Below are 26,859 nucleotides of genomic sequence, written 5' to 3' on the forward strand. Positions count from 1 at the left end.
GTCCCTGCTTCATGGACACATTACTTCCCCAGCATCAGTGTGTGACAGTAGGCATGGAGTATTATCAACCAGGGAAACTCACTGGATCCTTGGTGTTTACAGTTTTTGTTGGAACACTATTATATAGGCCTAAATAATTATTGTTCACGAGGCTGATTTCAGTCTAGTTTCCAGCCCCTTCAGGTGTGACCCAAAGCTCCTACCCTAAATCACGTTATCCATCTTTCTGGCATGGCTATTCCTTACCCTATGACTGTCTGGTGACCCAAGGCCGCCAGGCAGAAACAAACAAACAAAAAAAACAGTCCTCAGGCGTGATATTTCAAGGACTTAGAGATTACCTCCAAGAAGGAAAGGGCAAAAGCCACACCTTTCTTTGGGCAAGGTAAGTTTTTTACTACACAAACTGTAGGCCATATTAAAATGAGGCAGTCATTTGCTAATTTTAACAGTATTTGAAAGACTCCTGTAGAAATAAAAATGCTTCTTAGTCATCACTTGTAGTGCAGTAGTAACTTGAAGTTACCCTACATTTTGCTATAGGAATTTGAGGTTTCTTGTAGTTTTACCTTTTCCTCAAAAAACAAAAGTTGTCTGTTTCACTTCTGAATATTCTGAAAAAATGCTATATTGAAGATTTACTGATATAAATTATGTAATAATAGACAAAACACTATAATTTAAAATAGGGGAATAGTTAAGGATGTTATTATAAAATTATGATAATCTACTAAAAATAATTGTGATGCAACCTGGGCAAAATTGCAAGAGTCTACAAAAAAATAAGCGATTAATCAGTAGAACCAAATATAATAATAAAATTTTTTCTGTCTACAAAAATTGAAAAATCAGCTGGGCAAAGTGATGCATGCCTCTAGTCCTAGATACATGGGAGGCTAACGTGCGAGGATTGCTTGACCTGGAAGGTTGAGGCTGCAGTGAGCTATGATCATCCCACTGCAGTCCAGCCTGAGCGACAGAGCGAGACTCTGTCTCACAAAATAAGTAAATGAATAGTGACAGACTAACAACATGGAGAAAGCTTATTAGCTAAAAGGATAATAAAGCAGAGCATAGATTCATATTATAACTTCATAAAATACGTATTAAGATAAATGACTTATCAAAATGAAATATGATCCAGCTATTTCATATTCATAGATATATTCTGAGATAACTGGATAAGTAGGCAAAGATGCTTAAATAAGGTGGTTACAGTGAAAATTTTTGCCTTTTTTTTCTCTAAACAAATCTCATCACAGTGTTCTGCAGGAAAAATTCAAATGCATAGGCAGATACATGCTTTATTCTTTTTCTCAAAGGTTAACCGTAAGTGAGACTTTAATAAATGTCCTGTACAATTCTATACAAAGAAGGTATGGACTCTGGTACTAAAAATGGATACTTTTTTTTCCTCACTCTCGAGACAGTCTGACTCTGTTGCCCAGGCTGGAGTGCAGTGGTGTAATCTCGGCTCACTGCAACCTCAGCCTTCTGGGTTCAAGTGATTCTTGTGCCTCAGCCTTCTGAGTAGTGGAGATTACAGGCATGCACCACCATACCTGGCTAATTTTTGTATTTTTAGTAGAGATGGGGTTTCACTGTGTTGGTCAGGCTGGTCTCGAACTCCCGACCTCAGGTGATCCACCTGCCTTGGCCTCCCAAAGTGCTGGGATTACAGGCATGATCCACTGTGCCCAGCCTGTAGTATTGATTGGTTGATTGAGACAGAGTCTTGCTCTGTTGCCCAGGCTGGAGGGTAGTGGTGTGATCTTGGCTTACTGCAACCTCTGCTTCCCAGGTTAAAGTGATACTCCTACCTCTGTCTCCCCAGTAGCTGGGACTACAGGTGCACACCACCACACCTGGCTAATTTTTTTATTTTTAGTAGAGATGGGATTTCACCATATTGGTCAGGCTGGTCTTGATCTGCCTGCCTCAGCCTTCCAAAGTGCTGGGATTACAGGCATGAGCCACTGCACCCAGCCTGTAGTATTTATTTTTTAGCTGCCCATGTGATTGTATTGAGTAGCCAAGGCAGAGGGCTGTTAATCTTGTACCTGATACTCTGCTATAGGATAGTATAATATAGTATAAAGTCGCAAATAGACCTCAAGGTATCTAAGAACTTTGTGTACATATTTGACAAAATTATGATATTGATAATTATAAATATAGGAATAATAGATTATGTGAACTGAACTAAAATTCTAGAACCATACACATTTTAATGTTGAAAGGTGGTAAAAATTACGTTGAAGCTTTTCACTTGGGATAGAAAAATTCTTAAGGATTGGTGCCATTTTATCTGTGACTAGTAGATAGGATTGGATATGTAGCAAAGGGATAGTGCTTGAAGCAGGAGAATATCATAAAAAGATGCAGAATAAGTATGATTTATTTGGAGAAAATTACATGACAGGGGAGTGTTATTGTGAGGAAGAGATCCAGAATAGAGAGAGCGTTTCATTGCCATCACAGGCGTTTAGACTTGATTCAGTAACCAGTGGAATAATTTCACATTAATGGTTGATTGGAGATTTATTTGGTAGGAAACTAGGTAACAGTTTATTGAATGAGATAAAAATAGAAAAAAATATGAGTAACTTACGTCCCTGTCAAATGGAAACTGAAATGGCATGTGTGCATTAAGAAGAATATAGTCAGGCCATGCATGGTGGCTCACGCCTGTAGTCTTAGCACTTTAGAAGGCCGAGGTGGGCAGATCACTTGAGGTCAGGAGTTCGAGACCAGCCTGACCAACACGGTGAAACCCCGTCTCTACTAAAAATACAAAAATTAGCTGGGTGTTGTGGTGCACATCTGTAATCCTAGCTGCTCAGGAGGCTGAGGCATAAGAATCATTGGAACCCAGGAGGCGGAGGTTGCAGTGAGCTAAGATCGTGTCACTGTACTCCAGCCTGTGTGACAGAGCAAGACCTTGTCTAAAAAAAAAAAAAAAGAAGACTATAGTCAGCTTTTGGGATTCTTAGCCCTTATCTGGGGCCTTTGTTAACAGTTTAACACCTCCTCTAGGTGCCTTTCTGGTAATCTCAAGTGTCTCTAAGAAAGTGTTTTCCTGTACATTTCTTCTTACTAGTTTTTTTATGTCAAAAATATGAAAAGAGTTAGTTCCTCACAGCAGGTAACTTGTTTGGATGGTAGAAAGGTGTTTGTGCTTTTGACTTCTCAAATGTTTGACTTTCAAGATACTGCCTTTTCTTTTTTCTCACCAATTTTTCCTTTAACTCTTTTGGTAGATTTCTTATTTGCCTTTCCCTTGAGCTGTTGTATCCCTTTATAGTTTTGTTTTAGAGAGGGTATTAGGTCAATTTTTTCTTTTTCATTTTACAAAAAGCTATTTGCTGTCAATTGAAATTTGTGTAGTTTCTGGTGTATGTTATCTATCTTTTGTAATGTTTCTTTCTTTTCTTTTTGTTCTGCTTATCTTTGAAGGGATGCCTTCTGGACCACTGTTGTACAGAGGCACAGTGTTGAGAATGATCTGTAGCAGCGGGCTGTGGCAGAGTTGAACACAGGTGTTAGTGATGACTGTTCTAAGACAGCAAGACTCTCAAGCCAGTAGGAATCCTTTGGCTCAGAATGAAGTACCTGTTATCCTATATTTTATTTTTTAATTTTAATTTTATTAAACTTTTTAAACAATTAGAGATGCATGGCAAGTTGTAAAGATACTACAGAAAGGTCCTGTGTGCCCCTCACAAAGTTTCCTCCAGTGGTCACATCTTATGTAATTATAGTACACCATCAAAACAGGAGCATTGGTATTGGCACAGTGCCTGTATATAGTTCTATTTGATTTTATTGCATATGTAGATTCTCATAACTACCATCACAGTCAAGATACAGAACTAATCCATCACCACAAAGATCTCCTTATGGTACCGTATATAATCATACCTACCACCTCCGCCCAACCATCTTTACCTCCTGGCAACCGCTAATCTGTTTTCCATCTCTATGATTTTTGTCATTTTGAGAATACTGTAGGTGAAATCATAGAGCATATTATCTTTTGAGGTTGCTAAGTGTGTGTTTAGTTTTTTTTAAGAAAACACCAAACTACTTTCTAGAGTGTCTGTACCATTTTACATTGCTACCAGCAATGTATGAGAGATCCATTTTTTCCACATCCTGGTCTGCATTTGATATTGTAACTTTTTATTTTAGGTGTTCTGATAGTTAAGTGGTAGTATCATGGTCTTACTTTTTCCTTGAAGTGGCTTTTGACTTCCATTTCCTTAATGACTAATTAGGTTGAGCATCTTTTCATGTACTCACTGGCCTTCTTTGGAGAAATACCTTTTCAAATCCAATGGGTTGTCTTTTTTTATTGTTGAGCTTAAGGGTTCTTAGGTGTTCTAGGTACCAGTTTCTTGTGAGATATGTGATTTGCAAATACTTTCTTCCATTCTCCATGTTGTCTTTTTATTCTCTCAATGATCTTTGAAATACAAAAGTTTTTATATTTGACAAAGTGCAGTTCAGTGTATTTATTTTTTGTCATTTGTGCTTTTGCTTTTGCTAATCCATTTTTTAAAAAAATTTTTATTTAAAAGATATGGGGTCTCCCTGTGTTTCCCAGGTTGGTCTTCAACTCTTGACCTTAAGTGATCCTCCCTCCTTGGCCTCCCAAAGTGCTAGGAATACAGGTGTGAGCCACTGTGCCCAGCTTTTTGTACCCTATATAAATGCAACAATATAGCATGTATTCTTTGTGACTGACTTTTTTTTTTTCTTTGATACGGAGTCTCGCTTTGTTGTCCAGGCTGGAGTGCAGTGGCATGATCTTGGCTCACTGCAACATGTGCCTTCTGGGTTCATGCCATTCTCCTGCCTCAGCCTCCTGAGTAGCTGGGACTACAGGCGCCCGCCACCAGGCCCGGCTAATTTTTTGTATTTTTAGTAGAGACGGGGTTTCACCATGTTAGACAGGATGGTCTTGATCTCCTGACCTTGTGATCTGCCCACCTCGGCCTCCCAAAGTGCTGGGATTACAGGTGTGAGCCACCGCGCCCGGCCGTGACTGACTTTTTAGGTTTGTGAGATTTGTTTATGTTATGTGGAGCCGTAGTTCATTCTCATTGTTGTATAGTCATTGCATGCATTTACAAACATTCACTCAGCTATTCTACAGTTGATGGCATTTAGTTGTTTCCAGTTTGACGAGTACAAATAATGCTGCTGAAGACAATCTGACATGTCTGGGTGCACACAAGCAGGCGATATCTTGGGGTTTATGCATCGGAGTAGACTATATAGGGATCCTAGTATATTCATATATTTGGCTTTAGTAGATTGGATCAGACAGTTTTCCAAGTGGTACCAGTTTACACTCCCACTAAGTTATACTTAGCTCCCATGTAAGAGTTTTTGTTACTCCACATTATTACTAACATCATATTGTCAATCTTTTTAATATTATAGTATTTCATGCTGGTTTTAACTTGCATTTCCCTGATGACCAATGAGGATGCGGTCAAATATCTTATGTTTGATTGGATATGGTATTAGTCATTTATATGTGGTTTAAGAAAACATTTATTTCTTGTTCACTTAGAATGGTGGTAGCTGTTATGGAGCTATACTTGTTATTCTGAGAATCAGGCTGAAAGAGTACCTCCTATTTGAGATATGCTCTTACTTCAGAGAGAAAGAGAAAAAACTAGCAGAAATGACTGATATCTTTGAAATTACTGTTTGGATTAAGTATAGGTCCTGTCCATTCATGTTCCATTGCCCAAAGGATATTACAAAACCGTGTTCATTGTCAGTGGGGAAGGGAGTTATACTCCTCCCACTGGAGGCATTGCAAGTCACATGACCATGGTCGGGGGTGAATAATTCTTGTTCAGGAAAAGGAGAGGGTACAAATACTCTGGAACGGTAACATAGTCCACCACTTTGTGAGATGGCTGTTCAAGTCTCTTGTCATTTTTTGGTTATCTTGGCTTTTTCTTACTGAATTCTAGTGTTTTGTTTTTCCTTTTTTCTTTTTCTTACTACGTTCTGGATATAAATCCTTTGTTGGTTTAGGTATTGCAGATATCTTCTTATTCCATGACTTGTCTATTTATTCTCCTAATGATGTCTTTTGTTAAATAAAATTGTTAATTTTAATATTATCTAGCTTGTCAGTATTTTTGCTTTATACTTGTGCTTTTTGTTATTCTTGAAAATATACATTTCTGCAAATCTCTGAAGAGCTAAAGTGACCACCCTCAAGTGGTTTTTAAGATTATATTAACTTGATGTATGGCTAGAAACGTACTGATGCTATCTCATATGTGTGGAAGATACATCTTTTGTTAGTAATGCATTTAACCAAATTCCTCATATAAAAATCATGTTGAGTAAGTTTTAATTTTTACTATTAATACATTTAAAGCTGCGAAAATGTAACTTTCTCTATTTGCAGATAGCCAGCAAACCACAAAATCTGTTAATTATCATATGTAACCTGATAATATCTACATCTCAACTATTATCAGGAAGACCTGTGCTTTAAGTGAGGTCTTAGTCTTGATTTTTCTGGGAGTTGAGATTTTCAGTTTTCTTTTATCCTGCTTACTTAATCCCTTCTTCTTGTTCCGGGATGTTACTATAAATTTCTGGTGAAATATCCAAAGGGAGTAATTTCTGGATGTTTAATACAGGACTTGTTTAAATAATTGTATTTCTATTATGTAGATATATTGGTGGTTTGTCTTTCTTCAGCAAAGGCTGAAGTTGTTCCCTACAGAAGTGGCAGCTACACTTAAACATGAAATATGTGCTGTAACACTGTTACTGTTCTAATATTTGTAGGATTGTTTGGGGATTATTTTTATTATCCAGTGGATCAAAACACTTGTTCTTAAAAATTGACCAAGCTAAACTGATAGTACTATTTAAAATATAGGTTGGTTTTAACTTTGTACACAGTATTTATTGTCCTTCCTAAAAGTAATCTTGTAAATGTTTTTTTTTTTTTTTGGAGACGGAGTCTCGCTCTGTCGCCCAGGTTGGAGTGCAGTGGCCGGATCTCAGCTCACTGCAAGCTCCGCCTCCCAGGTTTACGCCATTCTCCTGCCTCAGCCTCCCGAGTAGCTGGGACTACAGGCGCCCGCCACCTCGCCCGGCTAGTTTTTTTTGTATTTTTTAGTAGAGACGGGGTTTCACGGTGTTAGCCAGGATGGTCTCGATCTCCTGACCTCGTGATCCGCCCGTCTCGGCCTCCCAAAGTGCTGGGATTACAGGCTTGAGCCACCGCGCCCGGCCTTCCAAAACCGACTGGCAACACTAAAAAGTAAGTCAGAGAAGTCTTTTCATTGTAACGTAAGATCTATGACCGTAAATGTTGGTCATAGATCTTACGTTACAATGAAAAGACTTCTCTGACTTATTTTTTAGTGTTGCCAGTCGGTTTTGGAAGTTGATCAAAACTCTTACCTGAAAAAAAGAGTGAATTACTTAAACAGTTGTTTAAGAACTAGTCTGTATTAAAGATCATTTTGAGGATTAATGGATAAAAAGTTATTGATTATAAAGAATTTGGCCAATATGGAAATGAATTATATTTTCAATACATTGGTATTGAAAAGTCAGGATTCTTAGGGAGGACTGTACAAACTGTTTGGATATAAATGTATGCTACAAAAACAATGTCATAATGCAACCCCCTAAATATGGTGTGGCAGTTTCAGATGTTACATTTTGGAAACCAGGGTTTGGTTAGAAAGAATTTAAAATTATGCCCCCATTTCTGTGGTGGCAGTTGTGTTTTTTAAATAACTAACAATATAGTTGTGGATTTGCAGTAATTTTTTCTTGCTATGCAGTTCATTTCCAACCTTTTGATTTTGTGATTCTTGAGGAGTTCCCCGTTTGATGTCTTCGTACAAAGATGAAGTAATATTATTAGCTTTTAATACTTTTAGTAGTAAATATGGACCATTATCTACAACTTGATTTATTAACCAAACATTGGTTTTGCTTTTCAGCGGGGATCTGATGAGCTTCTTTCTTCTGGCATCATTAACGGACCTTTTACCATGAATAGTTCTACTCCTTCTGCAGGTGTGTATGGTGAGTTTTTTTTTTTTTTTTTAATGTTTTCTTTCCATGGGTTTCAAAATTTTTTTACAGTGTTCTTATTTTGCTTGTCTTATGTTGAAGTGCCACTGCTTATAACAGACTCTAAAATTTGTTTCAGTAAAGTACTATATACTGTTTACGTAGATGAAATCACTAGTTATACCTTTGAAATTTTAAGGATTCGTTTGGATCTAATTTGATGATTCTTTTTTTGATTGATGTTCTTTGTGTTACATAATTTTGATAAAAAGACTGTCAATATGTTGATGACCCAGAACTATTGAGTGAAAGAGCTAGATATAAAACTTGTGTTGAGGTTGGGCATGGTGGCTCACACCTGTAATCCCCAGCACTTTGGGAGGCCAAGGCTGGCTGATCACCTGAGGTCAGGAGTTCAAGACCAGCCCGGCCAACATGGCGAAACCCTGTCTCTACTAAAAATACAAAACTTAGCTGGGCGTGGTGGCAGGAACCTGTAATCCCAGCTACTCAGGAGGCTGAGGCAGGGAGGATTGCTTGAACCTGGGAAGTGGAGGTTGCAGGGAGCCGAGATGTGCCATTGCACTCAGCCTAGGGGACAGAGTGAGACTCTGTCTCAAAAACAAAAAGCAAAAAACAATTGTTTTGAGTGATGATGGACTTGGAATAGAGGTATTAAAGTATAAGACAATACGTTCTAAAAATTGAAGTAATTTACCTACCATAAGGTACCACATGATTTAAAAATAAATGTTCTTGAAATGTAGTGGCTGTAAAGTGAATTGAAGGAGTGCAGTACTGGAAAGAGAGTGAGCAGTGAAGAGGCTATTGCTGTAATCCTAATAAAGGATGGTAACTGGCACTGTGGCAGTGGTAGTGTGATGAAGAAAACTGAATAACTTAAAGAAGATAAAATTGATAGTAATTGATGATTAATTGAATGTTTGAATAAGGGATTTCATCACTGATTTCCAGGGTTTGGATGTGGACTTGGATAATTGGATAGATGAATGGTAATGAATGGTTATGCCGTTCATTTCTGTTCGTATGTAGGAAGAACGGAGTTGGACAACACAGCAGGTTCAGATTTGTATATATTGAGTTTGAGGTTCCTGTTGAACACTCAAATGGAAATGACAGATAGGCAGTGGGTTCCTGGTCTCAACATCACGAAAGAAATTTGGTAGTATCATACACAGTTGACAACTGAAGCCATGGGCATGGAGAGTTTCAGAGAAGGGAGGGTTTCTTTATCCAGATGTTTTTGGAGTTGTAGGGAGTTAAGGATGAATGGACCTCCCTTTCCAGATCAGGAATTTATATGGTGTTTGGGACCATGGGAACGTAGATGTTCAGGAAAATGAACAAGTATAGAGATAGAATGAAAAGAACTGGATCTACCAAGCTCATTCTAGCTTATTTTAATGTAACTGTTAGTAATAATTCTTTTTAAAAATGAAGGCGTTAAAGCATACAGGATAGTAGAACAATGGTATGAAATTGTAACAGCCTCAGGCAAAGTAGGACTTAACAGTCATTCTATTTAGGTGTTGTTATTAAAAAATTAACATCTGATTCTGTCACGTAACACTAAAATTCTGTTTAGGTGTTGTTTTGAAAAATTCTCTTAGCTTAATGTGGACATGTCTTTTTCCATGTCAACTTTAAATTTCATCTAGTTCAGTGGTGTCCAATCTTTTAGCTTCCCTTAGCCACATTGGAAGAAGAATTCTCTTGGGCCACACATAAAATACACTAACATTAACGATAGCCGATGAGCTAAAAAAACATCGCAAAACAATCTTACAACGTTTTAAGAAAGTTTACGAATTTGTGTTGGGCCACATTCAAAGCTGTCCTGGGCTGCATGCTGTGCACAGGCTGCATGTTGGACAAGCTTGATCTAGTTCTAAAACAAAGAATCCTTCTTCCCCAAACCTTCACCTACAGTATCTTAGGGATTCAGATAAGAATTATGTTAGAGTTATATGTTAATGTGAAATGTCGATCATTTTGTGGTATTATCTTTCCGTTTAGGAATGTGACCTATGATTCAGTGTTTTTAGGTTCTATTTTATGTCCATTGACAATTTTGAAAAAGTTCCACACTTTTCCATATAAATCATATACTTTTCTTATAAAATGTAATCTTAGGAATTAATGGCAGAGATTGTTTATTGTGTTCCCCAATGCTATTCTTTCATTGTTTTTTTTCCAGCAGATCCTCTATTTTTGTCTGGCACATTGCTACCCAGATGAAACTACTACTTTTCTGTTCTTCCTTATAGCTAGATGTGGTCATGTAATTAAGTCCTGACAAGGTATAAGTGGAAGTGTAGTATGAAACTTTCAGGGCATCTCTGCATGGGTACACTGTTTTTCCTTTTTTGCCCTCCAATCTTATTGCCTGTGGGTGTTCCCGCTTCTTAGATGATGATGGGAATGACAGGCATCTGTAACAGAGACAGCTAGAGCCTGATAACTTTGTCACCATTCCAGATCTGGAATTCCTACATTTAGACTTTTCATGTGAGCAAGAGATTAACTTCTTCTTTTTTTCTCTTTTGAGACTGAGTCTTGCTCTGTCTTGCCCAGGCTGGAGTACAGTGGTGCAGTCTCTGCTTACACTAACCACCGTCTCCTGGTTTCAAGAGGTTGTCTTGACTCAGCCTCTGAGTACCTGGGATTATAGGCGCCTGCCACCATACTGGACTAATTTTTGTATTTTTAGTAGAGACAGGGTTTCACTATGTTAACCAGGTTGGTCTCGAACTCCTGACCTTGAGTGATCCACCCACCTTGGCTTCCCAAAGTGCTGGGATTACAGGCATGAGCCTGAGATTAACTTCTTAAATAACTATTACTTCAAATGTTGTTATATACAACTAAACTTAATTTAGTATTTTTGCTCTTATTGAGTGGGAATTTTTTTTTCCTATTTTCATTTTTAGCGGGATACTGGAGTACAGAGAAGACCTGTGGATTTTTGAATATTTATTTTGTGTCTACTAACTTTAAAATGTCTTAGTAATTTTTTATTAGTTTTTGAATTTTGCAGTTATTCAATGATGTGTCTTCAAATAAAGATAATTTCAAGTATATAAATATATGGATTATTTTGTTAACTTGTTATATATTCAGTGGAACCTCCGTAAATGAGTTGAATAACAGTGGTAATTGTGATTATCTTTGTCTTGTTCTTAATTGCAGTGGAGGTGACTTTATTATTTAATCTTTTAATATAATGTTTGCGGTTGGGGTTTTTTGTTTTGGTTTGTTTTTCAAACAGGGTCTTGGTCTGTTGCCTAGCCTGGAGTCCAGTGTCCCAAACACGGCTCACTGCAGCCTCAACCTGCTGGGTTCAGGCAGTCCTCTCACCTCAGCCTTTTAAGTAGCTGGGACTACAGGCGTGTGCCACGACACCCAGCTAATTTTTTATTTTCTGTAGAGACGGGGCCTTACTATGTTGCCCATAGGCTGGTCTAAAACTCCTGGGATCAATCAGTCCTCCTTCCTCGGCCTCCTAAAGTGCTGGGATTACAGGCATGAGCCACTGCACCTTGCCGGGTTTTGATAATAATCCTTCATCATACTTTAATCATTTTCTTCCTTTTCTGTTTTACTTAGTTTTTATTATCGATGGCTATAAATGTTACCATCATCTTTTGTGCTTCTGTTTATTGTAAGATTTGGTCTCCATTCATTTTTTGATGTAGTGAAATACAATTTCCTGATGTTGACCCATTCTTGCATGCCTGGAATAAACCAACTTGGTCATGGGGTATTATTTCGATATGCTATATTCAGATGCAGGTTAGATGGCTAATAGAACTGTAATACAAACCTAAAAATATAGATTTAAGTTTATTTCTAAGTTCTTCTGAAGTCTGGGTAAGTAGTTAGGGGCTCACTTAGTTTCTTGAATTGTGTTGGGGACCAGACTTTTTCTCTTTTGTTGTTCTTTTATCCTCAACATGACTACTTCTCAAGATCTAAAATAGTACTCTCTCTCCATTGTACCCACAGGAAGGGTAACAAGGACAGTTGAAGCTGAACTTTTTCATCCATCTTAGGCCATAATGATGAAAATTACACTCTAAGGGTGAGAGATGAGAAGTGGAGGCTGAGTCCCTTACAGGGACAAGATCGAGAAGTTGCACTTTTTTCTCATTCTGTTAGCTAGAACTTTGTCACATCGACACATCAGCTTCAAGGGGGCGAGGGTGAAGGGTCTAGGAAATTAGTCTTTATTCTGGTGTTCCCTGTCTAATCATAATTGAGGGAGTTCTATAACTTTACAAGGGAAGGAGAATAGAGATACTGAAGGGGACACTCTCACATATACGTTCAACCACATATATACTGTATTTTGTGTATGTTTATAATTTTTAGAGCTATATTAATAAAATATTTCTTCATTTCTTTCTTTTTGTACTCTAATTGGTTAGTTTTACTGTTACCATAACATCATGAAATACATATACCATATAATCAGCATCCAGAGCAAGAAATAGAACATTGCTAATACTCGCAGGAGTTGTTCTTTCCTTTTTCATTCATTTCCTCTTTCCAAGTGTATTCATTAGCCTGACTTCTAACATCATAAGTTAGTTTTTTGTGTTTGTAAACTTTATATGAATAAGCCAATAAATATAGTATATCCTCCTTCCTGTCTGGTTTCTTTCATTCAACATTATGCTTGTGAGAGTAACCCTTGTTGTGTATTGCCCCTTTCATTCTTCTCATTTCTATATAGTATTTTATTCTATTGATGGACATTTGAATTATTTCCATTTTATACATAGTGTTGCTATGAATATTCCCTTTTTATGTGTTTCATTGCATTTGCTTGTGTGCGCTCTATCTCTCATTTTGGTCAAAAATACCAAATTTACCATCTTGTACATTTTTGAGTGTACAGTGTAGTAATGTTAACTATAGGAACATTGTTGTACAACAGATCGCTAGAATTTTTTCATCTTAACAAAACTGAAACCCTATCCATTTAGAAACAACTCTTCCTTTTCTAGCCCATTCTGCTTTCTGTTTCCAAGAGTTTGGCTATTTTAGATACCTCATATAAATGGAATCATGCAGCATTTTTCTTTTTGTGATTGGCTTATTTCACTTAGCATAGTGTCCTCAAGGTTCATTTGTTGCAGCAGATGAAAGGGCTTCTCTTTTTTGTAGGGTGAATAATTGTATGTATCTACCACATTTTATTTATCCATTCATCTGTCCATGGGCATTTAGGTTGCTTCCACCTCTTAGCTATTGTGCTATTGTGAGTAATGCTGCAGTGAACATGGTGTGCACATATCTCTTTGAGATCCTGTTTTTAATTCTTTTCGTTATACCAGAAGTGAGATTGCTGGATCATATAGTAATTCTGTTTTTTATTATTTTGAGGAATCATCATACTGTGCTTCATAGTGGCTGCACCATTATTCCCACCAGTAGTACACAAGGGTTTCAGTTTTTCCACATCCTTGTCAATACTTATTTTTTGGGTTTTAAATTTTTTCAAATAATGGCCATCCTAACAGATGTGACTTGATACGTGGTTTTGATTTGTATTTCCCTGATGATTAGTGATGCTGAACATCTTTTCTTGTGCTTGTTGGCTATTCGTATATCTTCTTTGGAGAAATATCTATTCTAGTCCTTTACCTATTTTTTGTTTTGTTTTACTAATTTTAAAATTTTCTCTGTGATAAGCCCTGTCCCCAGACTTCAATTTTCCTAGTTTATGATTGGGATGTTTTTATTGTTGTTGAGTTGTAGTAGCTCTTTATGTATTCTGAATATTAACCTCCCATCACATATGTGGTTTACAATTTTTTTCTCCCATTTCTTTCATTGCCTTTTTACTCTGTTATTCCCTTGCTGTGCAGAGGGTTTTGAGTTTGATATTAGCACCATTTGTTCATGTTTTCTTTTGTTGCTTGTGCATTTGGTGTTATATCCGAGAAATCTTTGCCAAATCCACTGTCATGAACCTTTGTCTCTTCTAGATCTTTTATAGTTTCAGGTCTTAGGTCTAGGCCTTTAATTCATTTTGAGTTATATTTTTTTGTGTGTGGTGTAAAGTAAGGGTCAATTTCATTCTTTATAAATGTGGATATACATTTTACCAGCACCATATGTGGAAGAAACTGTTCTTTTCCTATCATGTAGCCTTGGCATCTTTGTTGAAGATCATTTGAACATGTAAGTGAGAGTTTATTTCTGGGTTCTCTAGTCTGTTCCATTGGTCTGTATGTTTGTCTTTATGTCAGTAACATACTGTTTGAACTGCTATTGCTTTGTAATGTGTAGAAGTTAGGAAATGTGAGGCCTTCAGCTTTGTTTTTCTTAAGATTGCTTTGGCTATTTGGGATCCTTTGTGATTTTATATGAATGTCAGGATTTTTTTTTTTCTCTGCAAAAATGCCATTGGGATTTTGATAGGGATTGCATTGATCCTGTTGATCACTTTGTATATTATAGACATTTAAACAATTTCAAGTCTTCCAGTCCATGAACATGGATATCTTTTCTTTTCTGGTTTTTTGGAGACAGAGTTTTGCTCTTGTCGCCCAGTCTGGAGTGCAGTGGCACAATCTTGGCTCACTGCAACCTCTGCCTCCGAGGTTGAAGTGATTTTCCTGCCTCAGCCTCCTGAGTAGCTGGGACTGCAGGCGCCCGCCACCATGCCCAGCTAATTTTTGTATTTTTAGTAGAAATGGGATTTCACCATGTTGGCCAGGCTGATCTCAAACTCCTGACCTCAGGTGATCTGTTCACGTCAGCCTCCCAAAGTGCTGGGATTATAGGTGTGAGCCACTGTACCTGGCCACATTTATGGATATTCTTGACATATCTTTTCATGGACAAATGTGTGCATTTTACTTGAGCATGTGTCTAGAAGTGGAATTGTTGGGTCCTAGCATGTGCAGGTGCTTATCTTTAGTAGAGTCTACTAATTTTCAAAAGTGATTTTATACTCTTACCAGAAATTATGTCAGTTTAGTTATTCCAGAACTTTGCCAATACTTAATTGTGTGTGTGTGTGTGTATGTGTGTATATATGTATGTGTGTGTGTGTGTGTGTGTGTGTGTGTATATATATATATATATATTTTTTTTTTTTTTTTTTTAAAGACAGTCTCACTTTGTCACCCAGGCTGGAATGCAGTGGCATGGTCTCAGCTCACTGCAACCCCGCCTCTTGGGTTCAAGCGATCCACATGCCTCAGGCTCCTGAGTAGCTGGGATTACAGGCACGTGCCACTATACCTGGCTAATTTTTATATGTTCAGTAGAGACAGGGTTTTACCATGTTGGCCAGCCTGGTCTCGAACTCTTGACCTCAAGTGATCCGTCCACCTTGGCTTCCCAAAGTGCTGGTAATACAGGTGTGAGCCACCAGGCCTGGCCGAGATGTTTATTTTTAATTTTAGTTGTTCTGGTAAGCATATATTGATAGTTCATTGTGACTTTTGTTTGCATAATTATTAATGAAATTGATTATATTTTCATATGCTTACTGATCATTTGGATACTTTTAATGAAGTGGCTACTCCGATCTTTTGCCTGTTTTTCTGTTGGGTTGTTTGCCTTTTTAACTTGTTTTCTTATATATTCTGAATATGAATACTTTGTTATACATGTATGCAGATACCCTCTGACACTATAATTTACAAATTAATATTTAATGGCGACTTTTGTTAAACAGACTTTTTCATGTAGTATACTTCATGTTTTTCACTTAATGGCTACTATTTTTTGCATCTTATTAGAAATGTACTTCAATCGTCTGCAAATTGATTGATGTTAACATTTTTTTCTCAGATTATGAAGTCTCTTCTTTTGAAACCATTGTATATATAATTATTGAAGTCTTATGAAGCTGAATGTTAAAGAAATCTAATTGATTTACAAATAAAGATGATATGGGTTAATAATATTCCTAAGAAGGAAACCACTGCTAACAAACTGAATAATTTGTATTTATATATATATGTGTATATATACACACAAACAGTAAGTATTATATGTGTGTAGATGTAATCACATAATCACGTAATCACAGCTCACTATAGCCTCGACCTCCCAGGTTCAAGAGTTCCTCCCACCCCAGCCTCTCAAGTAGCTGGGACCATGGGCACATGCCATCACATCCAGCTAATTTTTAAATTTTTTTGTAGAGTCTAGGTCTCCCTGTGTTCCTCAGGTTGGCCGCAAACTTCTGGGCTCAAGCAATTCTCCTGTCTCCGTCTTCCAAAGTGTTGGGATTATAGATGTGAGCCACGGCACCTGGCCTCCTGGAACTTTTGTTTACCAAAATACTTATAAACTGTTAATATGCTCTTTTGCTTTGCAAATAGCTAGTTTTTTTTTTTTTAAATCAAATCAAACTTTAATGACCTATTTTTAAAGAACTCAGTATTAAATTTGGCTGCATTGATGGTTTAAGCATTATAGAAGACAGAAATTTATTTTCATCACATTCAACAAGTTCTGAAGTAGTCAGTGCTCCAATGTATATGGTGTCTATTTTCAGATTTAGCAAATGATCCTAGAGGTTATTGGAACTCGTACAAAGAAAAGAGAAAAGAACATACTCCCTCCTTATGAAGACACTTAAGGGAAAAGCAGCACATGTCATTTTCGTTTACATCCTGTTTTCTTAGTCTCACAGCCACACCTAGCTACTTAGGAAGCTAAGAATGTAGTTCTTTTTTCTGACAGGCATGTGCTTAGCTAAAAATAGGTGGTTTTACGTAGAAAACAAATATTGGAAAACAAATTTGCATTCTCTGCCACTGGGATTGAATGCTATGATTTAATAATAAGCACTAGTTTCTCTTATCAGTTAATTTGAGTACTTGGCTTTTCATAGCAAGAAATGCATTCAAATTGCTTTAAATAAAGGCATGTGAAGAATTGTGAACGCTAATCTCCATACTTGATAAATAATTCTTAAATCCATCAAATAAGCAATACCTTAAAGCTGCTCTAAGAATTAATAAGTTTAAAGAAAACTCACCTGCAGTCTTAATGCTCACCCATATAAATTTTGTGATTTAATTTTTCTAATTCGTGAAAGATCTGTAGATTTTTACTCTCAGCCATGATAGAGTAACTGGGCCAGGATTTACTGTCAGTTGTTTTTAGACAATGGGCAACAAGTACAACAGGATTGTGGTCCCAGAAGGGAAACAATTGAGGTAACCCTATTGTCACCCTGGCTTTCTTTCTAGACTATGGGAGTTGGGGGAACCAAGCAGACATGGTACAATTGCTGAGTTGAAGAGAGAGATTGAAGTTTGGGAAGGTTGAGTCACCTGGGAGGTATGGGAGCGGAGTATGAGAGAGAAGGGCCTATGTAGAAAAAGTGCTTCAGAAATAATACCTTTGAATCTGTTGTTGAATATTATTAAGCCACATATGCACAGCACATATGCCTGTGAGGTCAGGCAGAGAACAACCAGAGAGCTATAAGCTTAACTTTCCAGGACTCACACAGGACTGGGAGAGATACTTGAGTGATAGCCAACTACAATAGAGAGTCCTTGTTGAATACTTGAAGCACACTTAAGGCACCTGACGCCAGAGGAGACATGCCTTGACAGTAGAACTGAACTAGCTCCAGCATGAAGGCAAATTCAAATCCACCCTAATGAAACTTAAAAACAAGCTCCAAAACAGTGTAGCTGATCTGAAAGTAACTTATATTTTTCTAAAAATGAAGTCTAACACTTTAGAAGAAATAACAAATATAACAAAACAACAGAATAACAAATTCTGGTGCTCATAATGTGGAGCATCCAATTGCCAGACTTGTTAGGAACCACAAAAATGTGACCCACAAACAAGTGAAAAATCAATCAACAGAAATAAACCTAGAAAATTACAGAGATGATGGAATTATCAGCTGTGCACTCTGAAACAGTTACTAAAAGTATATTCAGGTATTTAAAGGAAAATACGAGCATAGAAAGGAGAAAAAATCAAATAGAACTTACAGAGGTTAAAAATAAGACACCTGAAAAAAATACATAATGGCATTCATAGCACGTTACATTCTGCAGAAGAAAACATCGGTGAATTTGAAGATAGCAAATGAAACTAAAGCACATAGACAGAAAAAACTGAAGACTGGGTGTGATGGCTTACCCCCGTAATCCTTGCACTTTGGGAGGTCAAGGTGGGTGGATCACCTGAGGTCAGGAGTTTGAGACCATCCTGTCCAACATGGTGAAACCCCTTCTCTACTAAAAATATAAAAATTAGCTGGGCGTGGTGGCGTGCACTGGTAATCTCAACTACTTGGGAGGAGTAGAATTGCTTGAATTCTACTGAGGCAGGAGAATTGCTTGAACCCCAGGGGTGAAGGTTAGAGTGAGCTGAGATCGTACCACTTCACTCCATCCTGGGCAGAAAAGCAAGACTCTGTCTCAAAAATCAAAACAAAAGAAAAAAACTGGAAAAGAAGTGAACAGAGCCTAAGTAACTTCTGGACATAATCAAGCAGTCTAAACGTACATATGTATACTGAAGTTGCGGGAAAAAATGGTTGGGTCAGAGAGCAGAAATACATCTCAAGAAATTATCCCAAATTTTCCATATGTGTTGGAAAACATAAACCCACTTATCAAGAAGTTCAGTGAACCTTAAGCAGGATAAACACAACGGAAACCACACCCAGGCTTATCATAATTAAATTGCTGGAAACCAGGAATGCAGAGTAAATCTTAAAAGTAGCCAGAGCAGGCAGGGGTGGGGATTGGTGGAGACTGGGGGAACCACTTTTCCTTCAAAAGAACAAAGATTAGAATAAGGAGAGAGATTTCTTACCTGATATGGTGCAAGCCAGAAGACAATGAAACATCATTAGAGTGCTGGAAAAAAAAAAAAATCAAACTGGAATTCTATATGAAATTTAAAAATGAAGTTAAAATCTTCTTTCAGGCGCACAAGAGCTGAGAGCATTTGTTAGCAGCAGACTTCCATTTCATGAAATGGTAAGGGAAATACTTTAAACACGAGGAAAATGATGCCAGTTAGAAACCTGGGTTTTATACAACATGATAAATATGTGGATATGTGGCTTTCCCCCCCTTTTTGTTGTTAATTTAAAAGATTATTGACTATTTAAAGCAAGATAATATATTTTTGGGGGTTATGACATGGGAAAAGCAAAATACACAACAGTACCACAAAGGATAGCTTGAGGGAAAGAGACATATACTTTGGAAGGTTCTTACAGTGTACTGAGGTGTTTTAATATTATTTGAGGGTAGTCTGTGATAAAGATGTATATTGTCTACTCCAGAGCAGTCACTTTAAAAAAAAAAAAAAAAAGGTAAAAAGGGATAGCATATAATGTAAATGAAATAGAATACCAAAAAATAAAATCCAACGAAAGCTAGGAAACAAGGGAAAAAGGGAATAAAAAATAAATGGGACAAATAGAAAAAATAACAAGATGGTGGACTTCTAAACCCAACCATGTTAATAATTTTATCAAGTGGGAATGGGATAAAAAATTCAATTAAAAGGCAGATTGTTTAGATGAAAGGAAGACCGAGTTATTTGATGTGCATAAGAAACCCATTTTAAATATGAAATCTCAGGTAGAAAGCCAAAGGTTGGGAAAGAAAATATATGCAAACATTAATCATAAAAATGTTGGAGTAGCTAGCTATACTAATATCAGGAAAAGTTGACTTTGGGCAAAAGAATATTACCAGGGATAAATAGAGACATTTCATAATGATGAAGAGGTCAATTTATTGCGTAGACATAATCTAAATATAGATCTGTTTAATTACATAGTTGCAAAATATGTAAAGTGAAAACTAATAGAATGAAACAAATAGATAAATCTTCAAGTATATTTAGAGATAGCACTCCTCTGCCAGTAATTGATAGTATAGTAGACAGAAAATCAGTAAAGGTATAGAACAGGGATTGGCAAGTTCTTACCTGTGGGCCAAATCCATCGCATTGACCACTTTTAAATTTCCCATTAGCTAAGAGTGGTTTTTAAAATTTCAAATGGTGAAAAATACTAAAGGATAAGATTAAATGACACACAAAACTTTTGTGAAATTCAAATTTCTGTATCCATACATAAAATTGTATTTGAACACAGTTATGTGATTTGTTTATAGCTGTTTTCATGCCGTAACTGCACAGTTGAGTAGTTCTGACAGAGATCCAGTGGCCCACAACATCTGAAATATTTATGTGCCTGTTTAAGAGAAAGTTGGTAGATCCCTAATATAGACATTTTAAACCAGCTTGATCTAATTGACAATGTAGAACAATCTTCCCAACACCAGAATAATATACTTTATTTTCAAGTTCATATAAAGTAGTCACCAGTTGTATTAGTCCTTTCTCACACCGCTGTAAAGAATGCCTGAGACTGCATAATTATAAAGAAAAGAGGCTTAATTGTGTCACTCCTGGCCTCAAGTGATCTGCCTGCCTTGGCTTTCCCAAATGCTGAGATTATAGGCATGAACCACCATGTCTAGCCAGTCATTAAATCTTAAGGCTCCAAAATAATCTCCTTTGACCCCACATCTCACATCTAGGACATGCTTTTGCAAAGAATGGGCTTCCAAGGCCTTGGGCAGCTCCACCCCTGTGGCTTTGCAGGATTCAGCCCCGTGGCTGTGTTGAGTGCCAGCGGTGGTGTTGAGTACCTGTGGCTTTTCCAAGCACATGGTGCAAGTTGTCAATGGATTTACCATTCTGAGATCTGGAGGACAGTGGTCCTCTTCTCACAGCTCCACTAGGCACAGTGCCTCAGCAGGGACTGTATGTTTGGGCTTCAACCCCACATTTCCCTTCTGCACTGCCCTAGTAGACCGTCTCCATGAGGGCTCCACCCCTGCAGCAGAATTCTGCCTGGACATCCAGGTATTTCCATACATCCTCTGAAATCTGGGAGGTTCCCAAAGCTCAACTCTTGTCTTCTGCTTACCTGCAGACCCAACACCATGTGGAAGCTACCAAGGCTTGGGATTTGCACCCTCTGAAGCAACGGTTGAGCTGTACCTTGGTCCCTTTTAGCCACTACTGGAGCTAGAGCAGCTGGAACGCAGGGCACCAAGTTCCAAAGCTGCACAGAGCAGCAGGGCCCAGGCCAGCCCGTGAAACCATTGTTTCCTCCTAGGCCTCCAGGCCTGTGATGGGAGGGGATGCTATGAAGATCTCTGACATGCCCTGGAGACATTTTCCATATTGTTTTGGTGATTAACATTTGACTACTTTTGACTACTGATTACTTATGCAAATTTCTGCAGCCAACTTGAATTTCTCCCCGGAAAATGGGTTTTTCTTTTCTACCACATGGTCAGGCTGCAAATTTTCCAACCCTTTATGCTCTACCACCTGTTGAACACTTTGCTATTCAGAAATTTCTTCTGCCAGATACCCTAAATCATCTCTCTTAAGTTCCGAGTTCCACAGATCTCTAGGGTGGGGCAAAATGCCACCAGTCTCTTTGCTAAAGCATTGCAAGAGTATCCTTGGTTCCAGTTCCCAGTGAGTTCCTCATCTCTCTCCGAGACCACCTCAGCCTGGACTTCGTTATCCATATCACTATCAGCATTTTGCTCAAAAGTATTCAACAAGTCTCTAGGAAGTTCCAAAGTTTCCCACATCTTCCTGTCTTCTGAGCCCTCCAAACTGCTCCAACCTCTGCCCATTACCAGTTCCAAAGTCACTTTCATATTTTCAGGTATCTTTATAGCAGTATCCCATTGTACCAATACCAATTTACTGTATTAGTCTGTTCTCCCAGTGCTATAAAGAACTGCTGAGATTGGATAATTTATAAAGAAAAGAGGTTTAATTTACTCATAGTTTCACATGGCAGGCAAGGCCTCAGGAAATTTGCAATTATGGCAGAATGGGAAGCAGGCAAGTCTTACATGGTGGCAGGTTAGAGGGAGTGTGAAAGAGAAACTCTCACACACTTATACAACCTTCAGATCTTGTGAGAACTCCCTCACTAGCAAAAGAACAGCATGGGGAAAACCACCCCCATGATCCAATCACCTCCCACCAGGTCCCTGCCTCGACAACATCAGGATTATGGGATTACAATTTGAGATGAGATTTGGGTGGGGACACAGCCAAACCATATCACCAAGATAGGCAGGCTGTATTCTGGGTCCTAAAATAAGTTTAGTCCTTTAAACAGTGATTAAAATCATGTAAATTATCTGACTTCATTAGAATTCTATTAGAAATCAGAAAAGCAAGATCCTCAAATATTTGGGGGGAAAATGTACCAAATAGTAAAAAAAGAAAAAAAAAAGAAAAACATAACCCATTGATCAAAGAAGTTGTCACAAGGGATATTAGAAGGTATTTTGAACAGAAATAAAATGAAACCTTAATGAAATTTGTGGGGTTCCACTAGAGTTGTTCTTAGAAGGAAATACATAGTTTTAAATGTTTATATTAGAAAAGAAAAAATGTCTAAAGTGAATCATCTACGCTTCCAGCTATAACTAGAAGAAAAAGAACATGTTAAACCCTACAAGTAGATAGAAAAGAGGAAATATTAAAGATGAAAGCAAAAGTCAGTGACAGAAAACAGTAGAGAAAAATTAATGAAACCAGTAGTTGTTTATGTGGTAAATAAAATTAATAATAATACCTCTAAGTAGACTTAAAAAAATAAAAGATACAAATTGCCAAACGATTCTACAGTCATTAGAAGGATGTTATTATTGACTGAATGTTTGTAACCTCCCAGAATTGGTATGTTGAAGCCCTAACTCACTATGTGATGGTATTTAGAGCTGGGACCTTTGGGAAATAATGTTTAGATTACATCATGAAGGTGGGTGGCACCCTCATGAGGGGATTAGAGTCCTTAGAGACACTAGAGAGCTTGCTTGCACGTCCTCTCTTCTTGCTGTGTGAGGACACTGTGAAAAGTCAACCAGCAAATAGGTAGCTGTTTGTAAGAGAGGAAGAGCCCTCACCAGAAACCCTTATCTTGGGCTTTTAACCTCCATAAATTTTTCTTGTTTAAGCCACCCAGTCTGTGGTATTTTGTATGGTAGCCTTAGCAGACTAAGTAGATTAAGTGAATATTATGAAATTTTAAGCTAATAAATTTCATTCTTTAGATGAAGTGGACAAATTCTTTGAAAGACACAAATTATCAAACTGATGCAAAAGGAATAGAAAACTCAGAAAGCCATATAGTTGTTTAAAAAAATCATATTAGTTATTGAAAAGTACGGTCCCGTATGGCTTTATTGATGAAGTCTATCAGACATATAAGGAGTAAATAATACTAATCCTACACAGACTGTGCAGAATATAAAGGAGGTGGGAACACTTTCCACTTCTTAGGAGGCCAGTATTACGCTGCTGCAGCTAAAGAAAACTACAGATTAATATCTTTCATGAATATTGACATAAAAATGTTAAGCAAGATATTAAAGTCGGGTTTTTCCTTGTGGTAGCAGTGTGAGAACAGAGTACAAGCTGCAGCGGTGGAAATCATGGCAAGACAAGCATTTAGTAAATTTATTCTGCTGTTTGAATGTTGATTGAAAAGAGTACAGCTAAAACCATAGGCATTATGCTTCCAGAAAAAGCTCAAGGAAAAGTATTGTAAGCAATAGTTGGTAGCTGTTGGATTGGGCTCTGAAGGAAAGAATGGAGAGATTCAACCAGTGAGCATAAAAGTTGGAGATAAAGTTGTACTCCCAAAATATGGAGGCACTAAAGTAATTCTAAATGATAGATTATGTATTAATAATTTTTACTAGAGAACAGGGTCTTGGTATGTTGCCCAGGCTGGTCTCAGACTCTTCCTCAAGTGATCTTACCCCACCTCAGTCTCCTCAGTAGCTGAGACTACAGGTACTTGCCACCATGCCTAGCAACAAGGATTTTTTTCTTATTTAGACATTCTTGGAAAGTATGTAGACTGAAATAAATCGTCACTGAAATGGCATCAACATGAACCTGCCCATCCCACTGAAATCTCTCATCATGGAAATAATTCTTTCATTATTTCTGAAATAATGAAGTTCTGAAATCTTTCAAATGATTGTTATATCTCTCTTATAACTAGTGATCTCTAAACTAAAAAAAAATCACATTCAATTATATATATAATATATAATTGAATATATACACACACACACACATACATACACACACATGTATGAAGAGTGAGGAAAAAAAATCATGGTACATGTGTCATGACCAAGTAGGGTTTCTACAAAGTGCTTACATTTGAAAATCAGTGTAACAGAATACAAAATAAAATCTGTTCATCTTAAGAGATCTGGAGAAGGCATTTGAAAGAATTCAACTCCTTTTGTGATAAAATTGTTAGCCAACTAGGAATAGAAGGGAACATTTTCAACCTGATAAAGTTATGAAACTACAGCTAGCATTATTATACTCGATAGTGTAAGATAATGCCTTTCCCTTAATATCAAGAACAAGGCAAGGATGCCCAGTCTCGTTGATTCTATTCAACATTTTGCAGACAGAAAATCCTGGCTAGTTCAGTAAAGCTGTAAAATAAATAAATAAATAAAATAAATATACGGCAGGCCAGGCACGGTCGCTCATGCCTGTAATCCCAGCACTTTGGAAGGCCAAGGTGAGCGCATTACCTGAGGTTAGGAGTTCGAGACTAGCCTGGCCAACTTGGTGAAACCCCGTGTCTACTAAAAATACAAAAATTAGCTGGGCGTAGTGGTGTGTGCCTGTAATCCTAGCTAGGGAAGCTGAGGCAGGAGAATTGCTTGAACCCGGGAGGTGGGGATTGCAGTGAGCTGATTGCACCACTGCACTCCAGCCTGGGTGACAGAGCAAGACTCCATCTCTAAATAAATAAATAGCATATAAATTTGAGAGTAAGAAAACTGTGTATGTACAAATACTAAAGAACTTAGCAAGACTGTAGGATATAAGATCAAGATATCAAAGTCAGTTGTGTTTCTGTATATTATCAATTATGACAAAAAATTTAAAGTATTACTGGTTCATTAAAAATTATGAAGTACTTAGGGATAAAGGTGTCAAAATATGTATGAGACCATTACACTGAAAACTACAGAACTTTACTGAGAGAAACTTAAAAAGATCGAAATATATGCAGAAATGTCATGATGTTTATGGTTTAGATGACTCAAAAAATGTTAAGATGTGAATTCTCCCCAAATAGGTACCTCATTTCAAGAATGGTGATAAAGCTGTAATGATCTGTAGGGTTCAGATTGCCCGGGGTGGGGATTGGGAGTTTGGTAGGGAGGACTAACTGCAAAGGGTTACTAGGGAACTTTTTGGGATGTCTTGATTTTTGTGGTGGTTATATGGATTGTATTTGTCAAAACTCATCAAACCCCCTGCATTTAAAATGTGGGTGGATGTCTTATTCTATCTAAAGTAAACCCTCATAAAGTAGATTTTTAAAAAATGAATCCATGTTTCGCAAGTAGTTTTCCTGACAGAATCTTCTAGTTTTGAGGTGGGAATATTATGAATTTTTAAAAACCCTGTTTCACATAGCTCTTTGGAAGCATGACTAATACGTAGTGGGCATTTTGTAGTTTTTAATATGTAGTTTAGTAAAATACAACACGATTTATACAAGCAAAGTATTTTGAATGCTTATTTTTATATTAAGATTTTTGGAAACTGTACTCTGTCCTTTTGTACAGAAAATAATTATTTAAATTTGTGTGTCCAATACATTTGAATTTCCTTTTTTCCTACTGGCTTTTAAATCATGGCCATACAATTGCTTATGATGGTATACATTCTTCATCTTCAGATTATCTATCAAATCTTTACATATAACCCTTTCCCAGTCACCTAAATGAGTCATTCTTAGATTTTGAGATTTCATATAATAATAATATGTTCAGTTAATTTGGGGCAATATCTTAATTACGGCAAATAAGGACATCAAGTGCAAAAAATCGCTATCGTTTACAATTACCGTTTTGACTGGAAAAAATAGAACATAATTTCCAAGCAAAACAGTCTTTCTTAAGAAATGCTAGACATATTATTGATTACAGTGTACTAGATGTTGTGCTGAGCATTTAAAATATATTGAAAAGAACAAATTAAAATTTCAAAATATTCTTGTTATACCTGTTTTACAGGAGTAGAATCTGAGGCTTAGTAACGTTAGTAACTTGCTCAGAACAGGATATCTAATTTCACAGCTCTGCGCTCTTAACGTAGCCTGGGTATTTTATAATATGGAACAATTAACAACCTAAAGTGGTCATTTATAGTTGCACATTTCTTGGTGAAAATTTGTCATCTTACGTCTTTATTTGAAAGTGCAACATAAATGGGAGCTCAGGTAACTTGTTTGGTATTCACATTTTCTCAAACATAGAATACCTCTATTAAAGAAACAACTTTTTAAATGTTCTTTCATTCTTGTTGGACTATTCTGGGTAAACTGATAGGAGCCTCATGCCTTTAGAAAGTTTCTCTAGTCCCTTTCTCCCATCCTGTAACTCCTTGTGCTGGTTGAGCAAGGCCACCTTGGTAGTGTTACTGTTTAGCTCTCTATGCCTGCAGGGAGGGTGCCAAAAAGACATTCCCTGTTCCACTCTCACCCCCGTCCAGTACTCTGATGTTTGTTGTTTTACTCTAGTGCCAGTGTTATCATTTGTTATTGTTCACAGTCCATGTAAGTCTTTGTAAATTTACATTGTCAGTGTCAAGTTACTTACCTTTTTCTAGGAGTAGTAAGACACTTTGAAATTACCTTTA

General features: G+C 37.2%; 1 protein-coding gene across 19 annotated transcripts in view; it reads left to right on the forward strand.

Moving 5' to 3' along the window:
- PTBP3 (polypyrimidine tract binding protein 3) overlaps positions 1-26,859 on the forward strand; it is a 115,844-nt gene that overhangs the window by 29,235 nt on the left and 59,750 nt on the right. For 11 of the 19 annotated variants that reach the window (XM_005581053.5, XM_074016814.1, XM_065530215.2 and 8 more), the window contains one exon: positions 8,004-8,088. The exons of 1 other annotated variant lie outside the window; for it this stretch is intronic. In XM_005581053.5, the coding sequence (XP_005581110.1) occupies positions 8,004-8,088 (85 nt within the window). The remainder of the gene's footprint in view (positions 1-8,003; positions 8,089-26,859) is intronic. 7 more of the 19 variants (XM_005581055.5, XM_065530219.2, XM_065530216.2 and 4 more) reach the window with 1 other exon arrangement.

The sequence above is a fragment of the Macaca fascicularis genome, chromosome 15, assembly GCF_037993035.2.
Source record: "Macaca fascicularis isolate 582-1 chromosome 15, T2T-MFA8v1.1".
Classification (NCBI taxonomy): domain Eukaryota; kingdom Metazoa; phylum Chordata; class Mammalia; order Primates; family Cercopithecidae; genus Macaca; species Macaca fascicularis.